General features: G+C 39.3%; 1 protein-coding gene across 2 annotated transcripts in view; it reads left to right on the top strand.

Annotated features, from left to right (window-relative positions):
- The window catches only part of LOC119593583 (aminopeptidase N-like), a 56,449-nt gene that overhangs the window by 32,347 nt on the left and 6,602 nt on the right, over positions 1 to 17,500 (top strand). For both annotated transcript variants that reach the window (XM_037942540.1, XM_037942548.1), the window contains exon 13: positions 11,051 to 11,193. In XM_037942540.1, the coding sequence (XP_037798468.1) occupies positions 11,051 to 11,193 (143 nt within the window). The remainder of the gene's footprint in view (positions 1 to 11,050; positions 11,194 to 17,500) is intronic.

Here is a 17,500-nt window from a genome sequence, read left to right as displayed (position 1 = left end):
AGACTCGCCAGAAGGACCCTAGTGGCTGGAAGCGAAGATTGGATGCGGCCATGCACCCTTGTCGGCGTTAGCCCCTGATGATGACGATAAAATACCATACACACCCACACAGCCCACGCACGCCGCACCACCCGAAAGACGCACAACACACACACACACACACACACACCAAACACACAAACAACACACCAACACCAGTACACGCACACAACCACACACACACACCAAAAAACCACCCACCCACACACCACCCACAAAACCCACACACACACCCACACACCCCACACACACAACAACACACACAAACGCACACGCACACGCACAGCACACAATATGGGAGAAAAATTGTAACATAACAAAAAAAGAAAGGGAAATTGTAAAAAACAAATCTGAGTACAAACATGGATAATATGGAAAAGACAGAAAAACAGCAAAAAAGGGAAAAAGGGTGCATCAATATGGCAAGATTATAGCTGCGGCAAAAATAAGGTACATTGTGACAGCCTGACAGATTTGCTCGTCATGTTGTTGGTAATGGTGCTAATGCCGCGAAAAGTAAAACAAAAACCCAAAGTAAAAGTTATAGAGCCCCAAAAAAAAGTTTCGTGTAGATTTAAAATTTTTATAGAACTAGGGAACAGACGAGGGGGAGAGATGTTGTGCAGTGAGGGGGAATCAAAATAGGAGCGGGGAAATGTTGGTACAAGGACGCGGGGCAAAAGGGGCGCTACGTGCCGAGTTGGGTTCGAGAATAAATAAAGTGCGAGGGGTTACTGGGAAATCATCCTCATTTTTCAGAGAACAAAACGGGTCAAAGGCACTGGAGAGGCCGTGATCAGGAGTGGCTGGCTTGGAAACGCTCGCGTAATTCAGAGTTCATTGTTCGCGCATGCTGGCTCGACATGGGCGGGCTCGACATATTACTCACAGTATTACGAAAGGCATCAAAATGACAAAAAAAAAAGACAAAATAAGGGGCGGGATTTTTCCTGTACGAAGAACGATAAAAGGGCGAAAACGCAAGATCATATCCGTGCCACCCACAGTGTCAAAATGCTGGGTCGTAAATTCCCCTTCCTTCCATGCATTTGTGCTGAAACTTTTAAAATTCCCTGTCGCCGTGTGTGTGGGAGGTAAGCTTTCATGTCCTGGAAATGTAATAGGGGGAAAAAATTTTTAGCTTTGGTGGGGAAGGGTCAAAAAACAGGGAGGGGGGCGGGGGAAGGAGCGTCACGGGGGGGATCGTTTTTTGTATATATTCGGGGTTTCCCTTGTTTTTTTCTGGAGATTGTAGAATCAAATTTAAAAAAATAAAATTATGGAGTTTAGGAAAAGGAGTGAAAAATATAAAACCCTTAAGGGAATTGGTGAGTGGTGAGGAGGGTGAGCACGGAGAGGTTGGCGCCTTTTTTTTTTTCGCGGGGACTCGCAAGAAAGGGGTTAAATAGTGGTAAAATGAGGGTGTCTGTGAGAGTCTTACACACCTACCCACCCCCATACACACTATATTGTATTGTTGTGTTGTGTGTGGTGTGTGGGGTTGGGTGTGTGTTGTGGGTGTGGTGTGTGTGGTGTGTGTGTGTGTTTTGGGGTTGTGTGTGTTTTTTACCGTCTTTTTCCCCCGACATTTTACCGAACTCATATATAAAAAAAAGCACCACGCTGGCACCCCGGCTTTAAGAATGGAAAAAAAAGGGGAAAAATTCAAATTTTGTTTTGCGCTGCATACGAATTATTCAGTGAGATGGTGTTACCGAGGATATTGCCCAATTGCTAGACTAAATGTATTTTTCCACACAAACCCACAAAAACCAAACACACACACACAACACACACACCCCCGCACACGCCACGCCCCACCACACCACACATAACAATACACACACACACACACCCAACCACCGGCGCACACACCACACACAACACACACACACACACACACACCCCACACACCCCCACACACACACACACACAAAAACCACACACACACCACGAATGGTTTGTTTTCTATTTCCTAATGTTATATCAGAAAAGCAAAAATCATCTATCCCAATTAAAAGATAAAATCAGTTGGTCAAACTGGTATGTTCCTAGCAATGGGAAACGTCGCGAGTGGGACCAAACAAAATTTTAGAGTCCTAAGAGTAAGGGTCTACAGAAATATATAAAAAATAAATATTTTAAATACAAACACACGAGCGCTCGCACCCCCACGTGCCGAAAACACCCCACGCCACACACGTTCCTATCTTTCCTTGACAAAATTACGACCCCGCCACGGAATAAGACTCGTTAAACAGGAAAAAAAAGGGAATTTTCTTTTATCCCAGACCTTATCCAATCATCATAAATAAGGGTATGCCTTTTTGAGCAGCCGTGGCCCTCCCCACCATCCTTCCCCACAAAACTCATCTTACGCTTTTTTTTCCCACTTGTACCTCGAAAACCCGAAATTTTCTTTGATGTTGTTGCTCAGTCTTGTCTTCGTTTGCCTCTTCCTCGTTTCCACACCACCCCTGTCACCCGTCTTTCTCAATACTTTACTTCTCACACATGACCAAAAATTTAAATTTCCTTCTGTTCAAGATGCCCAAAAGCCGGTCTTTAAAATTTTTTTTTCTCACCCTTCATCTTTGTCTTCTTCTCTGTCCGCTAATCGCAAACTCGTCTGTAACACCATTTTTCAAAACTATTGATTTTTTTTCTTGTCTATCTACTTCAGCACCCAACTCAAAAACCATTGAGCAATTGGGAAAACTAATGTGTTAAATAACCCGCTTTGTCCTAAGGGTATGCTTGGGTCTTTCCAGATGTTATTGAAGAAATTGGGGCTTTTTTTGGCAATGGAAATTCTTCTTTTTAGCTCCGGTGAATCATCATATGTATTATTAAACGCCCCAAGATAAGTAACTCTTTCACATTTTCCAAATCTTTCCATTGTTGTAACATTTTTCTCATGCTTTTCTAAATTTTTATCTATAGTTGTTTAGTTCGTGATACTGCTGGAAATCAAACTATATAATGGGCGTCCCTTTTAAATTTGATATTTTGTATCCTCCAACTCGCAGTTTTTAAAAAATTCCTAGAGCACCTCTCAAATTTTTTTCAAAATATATTTAAAGAGGTGCGGGACAAAAGAAACCCTGTCGCACCCCCCTTGTTTATTTCGAACCATTCTGTTAACCCATAATTTGTTCTTACACGGCTTGTTGTTGGTCTACTACTTTTATTAGTTGGATAAATGTTTTTTTGGAACTTCATATCGTTCTGCTATTCCGAGGATATCGTGATAAGTTAAAAAGTTTTCAATAATCGATGAAACACAGGTATAGGTTTTTTTGATTTTCTTGTTTTTCTCTTGATAAATTTTTTAGATTTAAATCGGGTTTTCTTTTTACCTTTTCCAGGCGAAACCGCTTTTTTGTCTGCAATTTCCTCTCTTACTTCTACTTCTTCTTTCAGCAATAAATTTTCAAAAAAAATTTTTTCTGCTGTGACTTTTTAATGCAATTGTCCTGTTATTGTTGCATTGGATTGCGTCACCTTTTTTTATTGGAGTTCTGGCCCTCTTCTTTTGTTCCATTTTTGGCAAGTTTGTAGAAAAGTTTCAACACTTTTTTTCCACATTCTTAATAAGTTCTGCTGTTATTTCATCTTTCCCGGGCTCTTTTTTCTTTATTCTTTTTGGGTTTTTTTTCTTCGCTAACAGTGGGGGTGGTTCATCTTCGTTTTCATTGGTCTAATTAATGTTGTTGTTTAAACTTTATGCTTTTGTATAATTGGACAATATTGATTCCCTCTTCTTTGTTCTTTTCCATCACATAAAACAAGTCCATCTTCATTTTGATATGTCCTTGTGGTTTAAATTTTCGTGTGATTTTCGTACTCCTTGGGAATTCTTTTTTGTCTTTTTGATAACAGTTTCATTCTCTGGCAATGTTCTTTAAAAATTTTTCCCTTTTCTTGTCGCAAAAATCTTTATTTTTGAAAATTTTTTTTTGTAGATTACTTTTTCAACTGATTATTGATCCCTTTGATTTTTGGCATCTTCTTGTTTCCTTTCCTTAGGTTTTTTTTTAGAATCCAGGGGAATTTGTCTTTTTTTTTTGGCGATAGTTTCTTAAGCAGCGCTCAGCAGGTTCTTTTTCCCTTTTTCCAAACTCATTTTGGTTTTTTTTCATCTTCACATTGATTGGTATTTCAAAATTTTTTTGACACTTAATTCGTAATTGTTATCAAATTTTGGGAGCGGCCCTTTAAAGGTGGTGTTGGAACGCTCCTCTTTTTTTGTCTTTTTTTAAAAATGATAGTAGTAGTTGGTGGGCCTGTTGCAGTCGCCCAGGTCTTGTCTTGGATTTTTTTTGCAATTTTTCCCTTTTTGGTTCAGCACAAAGTATTTAATTTGGGGGTTTCTTTGTCTGGGGAAAACCACGTGTAAAAAGTTCTTGGGTGGTGTTAAAAAATGTTTGGCTATAACTAGATTATTTGTACTACAGAATTCAAAAAAATCTTTATTTTTCCCTTTATATCTCCAAGGGCCCAATTTTCCCCGGTGTAAATTTTTAGATAATTTTTTCCCCTTTGGCTTGAGGGCTCCCCTTTCACTTTTACTCTCTGTTAGGGGTTTGTGTCTAAAGTATCTGGGGGGAGTTTATAAAATTTTTTTATTTCTTTATCCTTGCAAAGTTTTGGTTTGGGGCTACATTGATAATACTAATGTTTTGAGTTTTCTTGTATTCTGACTTTTTAAAAAAAGCGATCATTTATTGGGCTGTACCCCTTAGTGCATTGCGTTTTTTTTCGTGGAACATAGCAAATCCGTGACATAATTTCCTTCTTCTTTTCCAGAAAAAAAAACTGCCCCGTTTTTTTTAGTTTTTTAAAAATTTCCTTACTTTCCAATTGGTCTCACTTATTCCCAGTTTTTGAATGTTTATCTATCCATTTGTTACAGAAGTATGTAATTTACCCCCCCTCTTTTATTTTCCTTTCGTTCCACTTCCGATTTTTTTTTGTTTCTTTAAATTTGGCATGTTTTTCTTTATCTTCTTTGTCTTCCGATGCATATTTAAAATTTTAGCCTGGGGTTTCCCCCGAATCGCGCCCCTTGATAACCCACGCGATGGGCGATTGGTATGAATTATCATTCTGTATTTAAACAGGTGTAAGGTTTTGGGCAGGAAAAATAAAAATTGATGGAAACCCCCGCCTCCTTTTCACTCCAGTCCCCCAATAAATGGAGGAAGAATCTCTGCCCCTTTAAAAAAAGTTACATGTAATACGCCCAAAATATTATTTGGTGAAACCATACAGTTAGCTGAAGTGTTTTCACCAGAAAATCCCTGCCCTGCTGCCGACAGTTTCACCGCAACCCTGGGTTTGGGAGCTAATAGGGGGCTATCCTTGTTAAGGGAAAACCCCCGGGTCATTTTATTGTCTTACCCAGGATATCTTATCCACATACAGGTGTTCAAAATATCTGTGACATCAGTTCAAAGGCTAGATCTTGCATGTAGCCAGAGAGAGCACTGTTGTCTTCTTTATCAATCTGAATCTGTACAAAAGTACTGTGTGTGTGGGTGATATATTTATTCAGAAAAGTTTATGCCATTTCACACTATGAACTCTGTTGGCTTTCATATCTTTCTTCCATGGATTTCTGAATGGAATGTATGCGGTGTTGCTGTACATCTAGTAATCATATATTCATTGACAACAGACCGATGTACTACTAACTACAAGAGATGAAGCTGATGATTTGGGGCCCATACGATTGCCTAGCTCCCTAAAACCCACTCCATTACCTGGTCAAACCCCAAACCCCTTTTATCAATGGCAATTTAGCATCTTCGGCTAATGGAGGTGGAGAGGGAGGTGCGGGAAAACCGACCTCGAAAATCACGCTCCACATGGCCGACATCATCACTAAAAAACGACACAATAAAGGTAGGTATTTGTGCCGATCGTTGCTGAGCAATATTTAAACATGATGGAGTTTTAGCGCATTTCAGCATGACCTAATATTTGGAAATCATTGCATCTCCTCTTCTGTTTCAGGTGTATACTCGGGTCAAGCGACAGGCCAAGGTGTAAGGATCATGAAGCATGAGTACGATCATAGTCGTCAGTTTTATATCGCCCATCTGACAAAAGAGCTGCAGAAGGGAAGGAAGTACATTCTCTCCATGGAGTTCCTTTGGGTATCTCAATGATAAGCTGCATGGGTTTACGGGTCGACCTACTGGATGCTGACGGCAATGCCAGGTGAATAAGGTCATTATTCCATATACTTATAACACTCTGATACATAATATTTGTGTACCCCACTATAAAAATTTTCCAGGAACGTTGCTGTGACACAGTTCCAGGTCACTGATGCCCGCAGAGCCTTCCCCTGCTTCGATGAGCCTGCCCTGAAGGCGATCTTTTAAATTCACCCCGCAAGGAATCTTTGGGTGACGCCCTCTCCAACATGCCCCTTGCCGAAACTATGCCTGTGTTGAGTAGAATGGAAAATAAAATCCATGTCAATGAATGGTCAATTTGGGCTTTGTCATATAACTTTTACTGATATGCTTTTTTTGAGTCATATTTTTTAAAAGCACAGCGTCGGGCAAGAGGGCTGGGTGTGGGACCGTTACGAGAAGAGTTTTTCCCATGCCCACTTTCCTCGTCGCCTTCGTTGTGTCGGATTTTGTTCAAATCAACACCCCAGTGAATGAAAAACGTGTACTTCGAGGTAATAAGGGAACTCATAGTAAAAACCAAATATTATAGGCTTATGAGGGGACATATGTCTAAGAGAAACCTTCATGCTCTTATTCCGGTGAAAGAAAAGAGATTTTGAGTTTGGTATGATCCTGTGAATTAAATATATTTACTCCAGGGAATTATATGATGATTGTGTGATCTTTGATTCTTGACCTTTCGCCTTATCAGTAGATGAGGGTTTACCTATGGAATAGCAAGTATGTGCGAATAAGTATGAGGTTTTTAACATTCTTTCCTGGAAATTTTCTCCCATAGTGTGGGCGCGACGAGAGGTCATAGATCAGGAGGGGTATGCAATGAAGATTGGCCCAAGATCCTGAGCTTTTTTGAAAAATATTTCAACGTGCCTTTTCTCTCCCCAAGATGGATATGGTTGCATTACCCGACTTCTCTGCAGGAGCCATGAAAAAACGGGGGGTCTCATTACTTACAGGTAAATGCAGTGGATATAATCTAGATGTTTGGCATTAATAGAATATTCTTTTTTGTGACGAAAATATGGACTCAGGGAAATTTCAGCAAAAATGGGGAGTTTTAGCATTCTGCGGGCATTAATCAAATAAAAGCAATTTTAAAGTCTTAAAACAGTTTTAGACGATATCAATTGACTTTTTATTTGCATTATTTCGAGAGAATTTTGCAATTTCCTCTTGGTGCATTTTTGTGCACAGATCTCTGAGCCAAGAATAGTCTTTGATCCTCTGCATTTCTGTTTCTATGAAAAGACAATAAATAATAATGGTGACTTATTATAAATTTCTGTTATCATGAAAACGCATTGTAAGCATTATATCTACAATATACTTCACACACACACAAAAAAAAAAAAAAAAATTGGAAGAAAAAACATGGTTATCTGTACATAATTTTAAATTTACAAACGAATAGAAAACACATGGCTGTAATTTTCAAACCAAAAAGGCCGATAAAATCGGCAATTGAGGCCAGGGGCATTTTTTAGCTAGTGAGACCCACAATCTACCCAAATTAACAACCTTGATTGAATGAATAACAACTGCATTGTAAACACGGGAAAGCGAAAAAAACACAAGGGGACTATTTGATGTGGCCATACAGAAATTTTGTTGACTCAACAAATACTTGTAGTGACAGAATTAATTTGCCTATTAATCCAAACAGAGAACAGTACCTCAGTACATTCCGGAAGTGTAAACCCCCAGAATCAAGAGCATCTGTGACTGAGACAATATCCATGAATTGGCTCATCAGTGGTTTGGGAAACCTGGTTACCCCCATGTGGGGGGACGACCTCTGGCTTAACGAAGGATTTGTACCTATATAAGTTTCCTTGGTGTGGATCATGTGAGTTATTGAAGTTTTCATGTTTAATCCATATCTTAATTGATACAATTTGTAATGTTTGAGATTAGTATCACAGATCACAGTGAATAAATTTCTATTCTCTGTTCAATGGGCAGAGCCAACATGGAAAGTACTGGAAACATCAATCATCCAAGGAATTCATGGTGTGTTCAGTCTTGACAGTCGGAGTCATCCACAAAGATCAGCGTTAGTGTCAATCACCCTGACGAAATCGCCGAAGTCTTTGAGGGTATATCCTATCAAAAGGGTCAGTACTTATCCATTATTTTCTTTTTTTTCGTTTCGGTATTTTGATAAGAAAAAAGAAATTTTCATCCATATGGGTAAATATTGAATGTATATCTCTCAACACTTTCAGGAGCGTCTATCATCAGGATGATGACCCATTACCTCACTGAAGCAACATTTAGGAAGGGGCTGGACCAAAATACCTGAAAGCACTGTAATTATGCATGACTAATAAATGCGGTCTGTGATTTTTAAAAGAAATGAATGATGTAGTGATTATCTTAGCTTGTTATTTTTCAACTAATGCTAAAAAAATAAGAATCAAATTTACTTTTTTTCATAGAGCTCTTTTCAACTTCATTCAGTGCATACAAGAATGCAGTGCAAGATGACTTGTGGAAAAAATTTAACACTGGCGGCTCACGAGGAGGGATTCTACCCCAGGACATGACTGTTAAGATGAAATTTATGGACACGTGGACGCTGCAGAAGGGCTACCCTGTCATCCCGTTAAAAGAAGCCTGGATGGAACCTCCGCCATTTTGACACAGGTGGGCTTTACTTATTTTGCAAAAAATAGAAAACGTACCAGTAACAAATCATTATTTACCTTCGTTAAATCTATACACTCTTATTTTTCAGGAACGTTTCCTGTAGAAAAGGAGCACAAACTCTTCCAAAAGCACGGCTTACAAAATGGTGGGTGCCGCTGACTTAAACGACCCAGAGTGAGGCCAACTTTAACCAGGGCTCAAGCCAAGTTATGGATGAAGGGACTCTGAGGATTACATCATCGTTTTTTATCCCTTCCACACCACAGGGCCAGTGGGTCATCTTCAACCTGCAGGAAAACAGGTACTACAGGGGTCAACTACGACGACCACAACTGGAATCTTATTATCCAGCAGTTGAAGAAGGACCACCCGGGGTTTTTTCCCCCATCAAAAAGAGCCCAGATAATCAATGACGCTATGAACGTTGCTAAAGCTGGTACGGTACTCGCTTGTTTCTCCTTTCCTAAATTATGAAAAGTTTCCCTTTATACCTACAGGTATCGGGAAAAAAGAAACCACTGCCTTGCCCACATTTTTAGAATGTCATATTTATAGATTGTCGCTTTTATATTTATTTAAAAAGGATGATAATCTTCCAGTAGATAAATTATACGTATGTATCAAATCAACTTAAGTTAATTCCATGATTTGAAAGTTATGTATACATACATACATATAATTTATCTATTATTTGTTCATATACACACACACACACACACCCCACACACACACACATATAAATATATATAAAATATATATATATATTATATATAATATAGATAATATATATATTTATTTATATATGCATATTTTATATATATATAATATATAATATATAAAATATTAATATATATAATATAAAAATATATATGTTTTAATTATATATAATATATATTTTTTTTTATATATACATATATATATACACATACATACATATACATATGTATATATGTATATAATTGGGGGCCTGTTAGGGGAACCTGTTCGTCCATGCTAGCGGTGAGGACGTTTAAGTCACAGAGAACTTTGCATACCGTGGTAGCGTAACCATATCTCTGGGCTGCCAGACCAAGAAGTCAGTAGACGCATTGGTCTGACAACAGGAGCCATGGAGCTGTCGGTACCAATGCAGAAGGACCAAGCTAGATGTCTTCAAGGCCTGATAGTTCCAGTTTGTTCTACTGAAGCGAAACCTGGATGCTATCTAGTGCCCTGGAGTCTCGTCGTGATGCCTTTTGTAACAAGTCTCTTTGCTGAATCATGGCATGACCATGTGTCCAACCGACGGCTGCACCGTGAGACTGGCATGGGACCTGTTACTTGCATAATCCGGGATCGCCAACTCAGGCTATATGGGCACCTAGCTCGTTTCCCTGTGGATGACCCTGCCCATCAGGTTGTCTCTTTGCAAGACATTCCTGGAGGAGGCCAGTGGGACGACCCAGGAGGTCATGACTTGAGCAGCTCGACGAGACTATCACGAGGAATTAGAGATGGACCGACAGGGACCACGTGGCTGGAAGCGAAGGGTGGTTGCGGCCATGTGCCCCTGTGGTGTTAGCCCCTTGAGGATGATGATGATATATATATATATAAGTTATATTATATATATGTATATATGTGTATTGTGTGTATATGTATATATATATATATATATTAATATAATAGATATATATATATATATATATATATATATATGATAGTATATATTATATATGTATATATATATATATATATATATATATATATATAATATATATATATATATATACATATAAATATATGTGCATATGTGTGCGTGTGAGTTACACATAAAAAGAAACGGTGTATTAATGCCCATATTTATGCAAGGTATGAATTCCAGGCCGTCTCAATTATATATATATATATATATATATATATATATATATATATATATATATATATATATATAAATGTATATATTATGTATATATATATATATATATAATATATAATATATATATATATATATATATACTATATATATTATATATATATATATATTATATATATATATATATATATATATATATATATATATACATATAAATATATGTGCATATGTGTGCGTGTGAGTACACATAAAAAGAACTGTTATTAATGCCCATATTTATGCAAGGTATGAATTCCAGGCCGTCTCAATTACGATATCGCCATCGGTGTGTATGCATATCTACGAAATGAAGAGGAATATCTACCTTGGGCTACAGGTGTCAGTGAGCTCACTTACATAGAGAGAATGTTCAAACGGACAAGCGGATACGACGCACTTAAGGTGGGCCTAGATTCTTACTACACACACACGCACACGCACACGCACACGCACACGCACACGCACACACACATTTATATATATATACATATATATATATATATATATGTATATATATATATATATATATATATATATATATATATATATATATATATATATATATATATATATATATATATATATATATATATATATAATAATATATATATATGTGTGTGTGTGTGTGTGTGTGTGTGTGTGTGTGTGATGGGTATAAGATTACTCTAATATCCACACATAGAGAAATAAAAGGTTGGTGTCAAACACAGCAGCTGATACGATAACAATATATTATAACTTCAATAAACACAGTATACAGGCACGATATAATATATATAATCACAGTATATAGACACGATATGATATATATGTGACAATGACTCTGGAAATAAGGATCAAGATTAGCACTGGTACACAATTTGTGGGTGCAGGTAATTGGAGGTTGGTGTGGGCAGTCGAGGTCGGTAGAATGCTAGCGGCTTTTATCTCGGGTCGGCACGCTAGGCGGGGCGATGACCCGTCCTACAGGAAAATAGGTGTGGCTGATCCAAGTTCAGCTTAGGTCGCTTTTTCCTGATGGGCGGCGCGGATGTGAAATTTCATAGGTCCCCCCTTCGATCGGTTTGAGGGTGATTTTCCATGATGCAGAAAGACCAGTTTCTCCAAAAAGGTCAATTTGCAGGCATCCCCGGGCGGGCTTTGTCCGACCCTGGGTGATATACGAAACTCGGAATTTAAAGAAGGTCACTGTGATTGAACTGATATATTTTCTCAGGTCAACTCAAAATAATACTTTATTTTTGCATTTTAAACCTCTAATTAAATATTTTCATATCGCTTACCATGTCCCCAAAAAATCGCCGTTTGGTAAAATTAAAGTAGGAAGTAATACTTAACTGGGGTTTGATTTCCCTTTGATCGGGGAACTCAAAAGGTGATAACGAAGAGCAGCAAACATCGGGCTGTGTCTTGTTTTGACGCACAGTACTACACGGTTGTGCAGCAGGCGGGCTCGAGACGGGCTCCGGAATTTCAGGTTAAAAACCTGGGAGGTGGCCCTTCTGCATCCGTCATATCGTAGTTTAAAAAAGTACAAGTCCCTGCGCCTTAAGGGCTTAGAGAGGTAAGGGGGGACGTAGGGGGGAAGGCATAGTTCGGTTTTTGAAAATGAAAATAGTTGTCCCCAAAAAAAAAAAAACGTAATTTTAGTAATAACAAAATTTGTATCAAAATGTTTTTACTTTTTATTTATTATTTTTTGTTTTATTATTGTATTATTATTATTAATTTTTATTTTTTTTTTTTCTTATAATATTATATGACATGAGGGGTAGAACAGAATCAGGGGGGGTTTTACATGCTTTTTTTCTTTGCAACTCCTGTAGGGGGGATGCAATAGCATCTCCAGGGTTATTTGCAACAACACTTTCCCGGGACGGAACGATAGGGAAAAAAGAGGTTGGGGAAAAGGGGGCCTGAGGGGGTAAAGCATCAAACTGTTGAAAAGTGGGGAAATTTTTTAGAGATTATACGGAAGAGAAATTATAGGATGGCAATGACACCGAATGGGTTCAGGTAGGAGGATCTTTGAAATTCCTGTGTATTTTTGGGGTGGGGGAGTAAATAAGGAAAAGGGAAGTCGTTCACATGGCTGGAAAAAAAAAAATACCTTGTGAAAAAAATGGGTTATGTTTGTTACACTAACTGTGTTGTAGAGCCTTGAAGTAAAAAATAATTAAATGTCGGGAAATGAGAGAAGAAAGGGCCCTAACCGAACCACAAATTTCGAGAATGTGCACGCCCTATAATGTAGGGTTTAAAATGAGGCCGGGAGCAAGATGGATATTTGTGTCAAGTCCAGGGGCGAGAAGGCAAAAAAAATATGCGAGGAGGGGTTTTGCACAGTTATCTAAAAAATTGTGGGGGAAAGAAAAGCCGGGGGAAAGGGGGATTTTAGGATTAGTGAATTTTGGGTTTTTAAAGTGAAAAAGGGTTTATTTTTTTGTAGGGAAAAGGGAAAATGAAATAAGCCTTTGAAGGTAGTCTAGGGGAGAGGGGGAGAAATCAGAGAGACCGAAATTGTGAGGAAAGACTTTTAGAACTGAATTTGTCGCTTAGAAAAAAAAGAGGCAACATTAGAGAGGAGATATTGTGGAGAAATGGGGGGAAGTCATGTGGAGTAATGAGACTAGGAAGCCTTCGCCGGGTTTTGGGAAAAACAAGAGTTGGTTATTGAGAAATTTTATTTTATAATCTTATAATTTGTCATTTGGTAAGATACCCCAGGTCCTCAACAAAGGGCTCGGTACTGCGGAAGCCTAGGGGGGGGGAGGGCGGTCGCAGAGGGACAAAGTGAAAAATTTATAAGCCAAGAGTAGTAAGTTTGGAAGATAAAAAATAAATTTAGTGTTCGTCGGCCGGGGGAGAATAGTTTTTGTCAAGCTTTAGGACGTCAAATGAGACAAGATTTTTTACCTGACTGAGATTTAAGTAGGCCTTTTTGTTCTTTACAAATTTACCTAAATGGCCCTTTAAATCTAGGAGCAAGCTTTGACTTAATTTTGAGTTGTGGTGATTTTTCAAAATTAGTGCTCCAACTTCAATCCTTTGTGGCGGGCAACTTTACTTTGAAAGACAGTATTTAACTTTTTTTACGTAAAACTGCTAGAATTTCAATTGCGCGGGCGCCGTCCATGAGGGCCCTACCTTAAATATGGAGGGAGGGGGAATGATCAGTGGCACTTCTATCTGATACCCCCAAGATTAGCCTCGAAAGTGGACGGAGGGCCATGTGAACTATATTCACGGTCCGCTTTATGATAGCGTTTCTCCGCTGAATTGGGGGGCGCGACTTGCAAAAGAAAGGGGCTTTTTTTTTTCCCCGAAGGGCCAGTTCTGGGAAGTATGCCCCAAGCCCGAGGTTTGGGCATCGGGGGAGGACAAAAAGGCAAGAAAAATCGGGGAAGGCAAGAGGGACCCTTTAATTATCCGATTTAAGATTTGTAAATGCGGTTTTTTCCCCGCGTCCACTGCCAAATAGAACCCTTTTTTAAGGAGAGTTTTTAAGCGGTGTCGCGATGGCCCCGAACCTGAATGAACGGCTGTAAAACCCCTGAAAGGCCTAAAAATGATTTTAATTCCTTCTGGTTTTTGGGTGTTGGAAACGGAAATGGCTTAAATTTTTTAAACATTAGGGAAAAACCTTTTTTGGGGTGAAAAGGTATGGTAAGAATTCTAACTTAGATTGAAGAATGACATGCTGGGTTTGAATGGGGTTAACCTGCATTTGATAGCCTATTGAAAAACCTGACGAATTTTATTTCGTGTTCAGAGAGGGAGGTGAGCAATTAAAATACTTTCAAAATACACGAGGACCTGATCTTTAAATTTAATCCGATAGTAAAAGGGAAATTTAATCTGCAAAGTAAGAGGGGAATGCGAAGGCCAAAAGGGCATACAAAAAAATTAAAAAGTGCCCCTTTTGAGTCGAGAAACCCGTATATGGCACGCTTCAGGAGACAGGGACTTGCGGAAACCCTTTTAGAAAGGGGCAATAGTAAAAAACTTTATTAGACCCAATGTTTTGCAAAAAAAATCAAGATTAGGAATGGGGGGGGTTTCTGGCACTTTTATTTTTATTCAATTTCGATATCGACCACGGGCGGAAAAGTTTACCTTTTTTGGAACAAGGAGGAGGGGGAAAAGCCCCAGGGTAAATTTTGTGGTGAATAAGATCATGTCCAGCATTTTTTTTAACCTCTTTCCAAGGGCCTGCGCTTGAATGGGGTTTTTATAATTGGAGTATGGGGGTTTACATAGGCCCGAGGTTGGAGTGTTGAAGCAATGTTTTTTTTCGATAGGAGGGTCCTTGGTGGCAGTACGCTTGGGAATTTTTTAAACAATTATTTAATAATATATCCTTCAGAAAATCTAAATTTTGTTTCAGAAAGATCAGAGCTTGTCACAGGGGAAGATGAGTTGCAGTGGCAGAAAAAACAGGGGGGGAGCGGGTAAATCAGTTGCAGATGGGCAAGTCGTAAATTTCATGGATTTACAGGTAAACCGCTTTAATAGTCAAGGGGGCCGGGGTCAGATTAAATACATGCACCTGACATCTATTATCAGTAAATACAAGGAAGGAAATGTGAAAACCCTTTTTCCCGTTGTTATAGGTAAATCAAAAAAGTTTCCCCTTTGCCGAAAGGGCAAGAAAAAGTCTATCAGTAGATCATGAAATGCCGGGGAAAAGTAGTGGGAGCACTAGCAATAAATTAGGAGATTTTCATTTTGGTCCAAGATTTCGCAAAGTCGTAAAAAGTGTTTGCGCGCGAAAGGTTTTCGTGAAGTGGGGTCCCCGGGATCGAACCGGGAGGAGGAGCGCCCGCCAAAAAGGGGAGAAAATGAAAACAAGGGGGGGTGGGAGGGGGGGGGGGTGGTGGGGAGGAGAGGAAGGAGGTGAGGGCGAGAAGGGGGACTATGGTAGTGGACTTTATAGATTGTCATTGCGGGTGTGAAGGGGGGGGTTGCGTCCTAGGGAAGAAGGAGCCTTTAAAAGGTAATTTGGGCATTAAAAGTAAGCTATACCCGGGGGAAGGAAATTCATGTACGTTAAGAAAAATTGACCCAAAAAGAGGTGTCCCGGGGGAAAATTAGATTTATACGCAAATTGTGAGCCCCAAAAAATTTCATACAGAGAAATTAAGGACTTTTTGCCTAAAGATGATACCTTTTCTCCGTTATCCCCCAAATGATGGTTTGATCGGGGCAAATCAATGATAAAACCCCCAAAATATCCAAAGAGACCACAAACAAGAAAATCCTGTCTAAAAAGAAATTGAGGTGCCCTTTTTTAGAAGGAAGCAATGGGGTGAGTGAATCATTAGGGAGCAACAGTTTGGGCAATGTGAGGTCGGTATTTTGGGTTGTGTGTTGCCGGTTTGTCGGGTGTTTTTTTTTTCCCTAAAAAAAAAGGGGGTTTGCTGGCGTTGCTGGAGCAATCTGTACGTTGACTACCTGGTCTGGGAAGCGAGCAGGAGCCCCTGGATGTGAGCGCGTGCCCCTGATAAGGGATACGGAGTCGAAACAGAGCGGCACCCGGGCCTTTTGAAAAGCAGTAAACACAGATCCCTGTCCGGTGCCCAGTTTGGACCAAGGTTGTTTACGTCTGGGAAAAGAGGTGGTTAGATGAGGGGGAAAAGGTCTTAGCCAGTATTATATTTTTGGGGGGAGTTTTGCTTGGACGTTGTGGTTTTGTGTATTGTTTGGAAAAGCGGGTTTTGGGGTTTCGTTTTTTGGTTGTCGTTTGGGTGTTTGTTTTTGTTTTTGGTACGCAAGGGGGGGGTTTGGTGGTGTGTTTTCCTTTGTAGTGTGAATGCCGATGACCGAAAAGTGGGAGCCTTCTCTCTGATTGACTGGAAAAAACGCGGGTCTTAGTAAATCCGATCCTCACCAAAGGTTTCCCCAAATTGCCTTTAAGAATAGGTAACGAAGCAATAGGATAGATTTCACAATTACGTATGGAGGAGACGTGATTTCGTTGAACAGGATTTTTTGTGTAAAACATGGTTATGGGGGATCTCTTAACCATTTTAAAAATGAACCAAGCTGATTTATAAAATATCAAGTCTTTTGGACAAAGAAGCAGGGGTTTTTAAAGAGTAAAGTCTCGCGAACTGAATTGATGACTTAATTAAGGATTTTAACGAAGATCTAAAAATTTTGAAAAACCCAACTTCGCAGATCGGATAGCAAAGTCTTTAAGGGGTTAATCGCGTTTCGTATTTTGTGAGGGCAGTCAAACGGTTTTAGCCCGCGTTTACGCATTTATTTCCCAAAAAAAGGGGGCATCTCTAGACATTCCACCTTTAAAAATAGATTCAATTTTTAAGAAATTTTTACCGGAAGGACGAGCCATCAAATTTTTGTACGTATTTAATGTCGATGGGTTTTAAACGTCAGTTTGAGAAGGGGGGTGGGAAGGGGCAGGTCAGAGGGGGGGCAATGGTGGAATTTGCAGTTGAGGGGTTTAAGGGGAAGCAGAGGTGATCGGGAAAACGGGCGGGAGGGGGAAGCGGTTAAATTTTCCCAAACCCCAAGAAAATTTCGTAGTTTCTCTGAGATTCCGAATATTTTTCCCCTTTGAATTCATATGAATAGACGCGAGAAAGAGATTTTGGGCACTTTTCAATGTAGAGGAATGAGAACGAAAAAAAAAAAGTGGGGAACACAAGGCACAAAAACGAGGGTGGGAAAAAAAATTTAAAATTAG

The sequence above is a fragment of the Penaeus monodon genome, chromosome 3 (assembly GCF_015228065.2).
Source record: "Penaeus monodon isolate SGIC_2016 chromosome 3, NSTDA_Pmon_1, whole genome shotgun sequence".
Lineage (NCBI taxonomy): Eukaryota > Metazoa > Arthropoda > Malacostraca > Decapoda > Penaeidae > Penaeus > Penaeus monodon.
The sequence above is the reverse complement of the archived record's forward strand: the minus strand, read 5'-3'. Positions and strand labels throughout refer to the sequence as shown.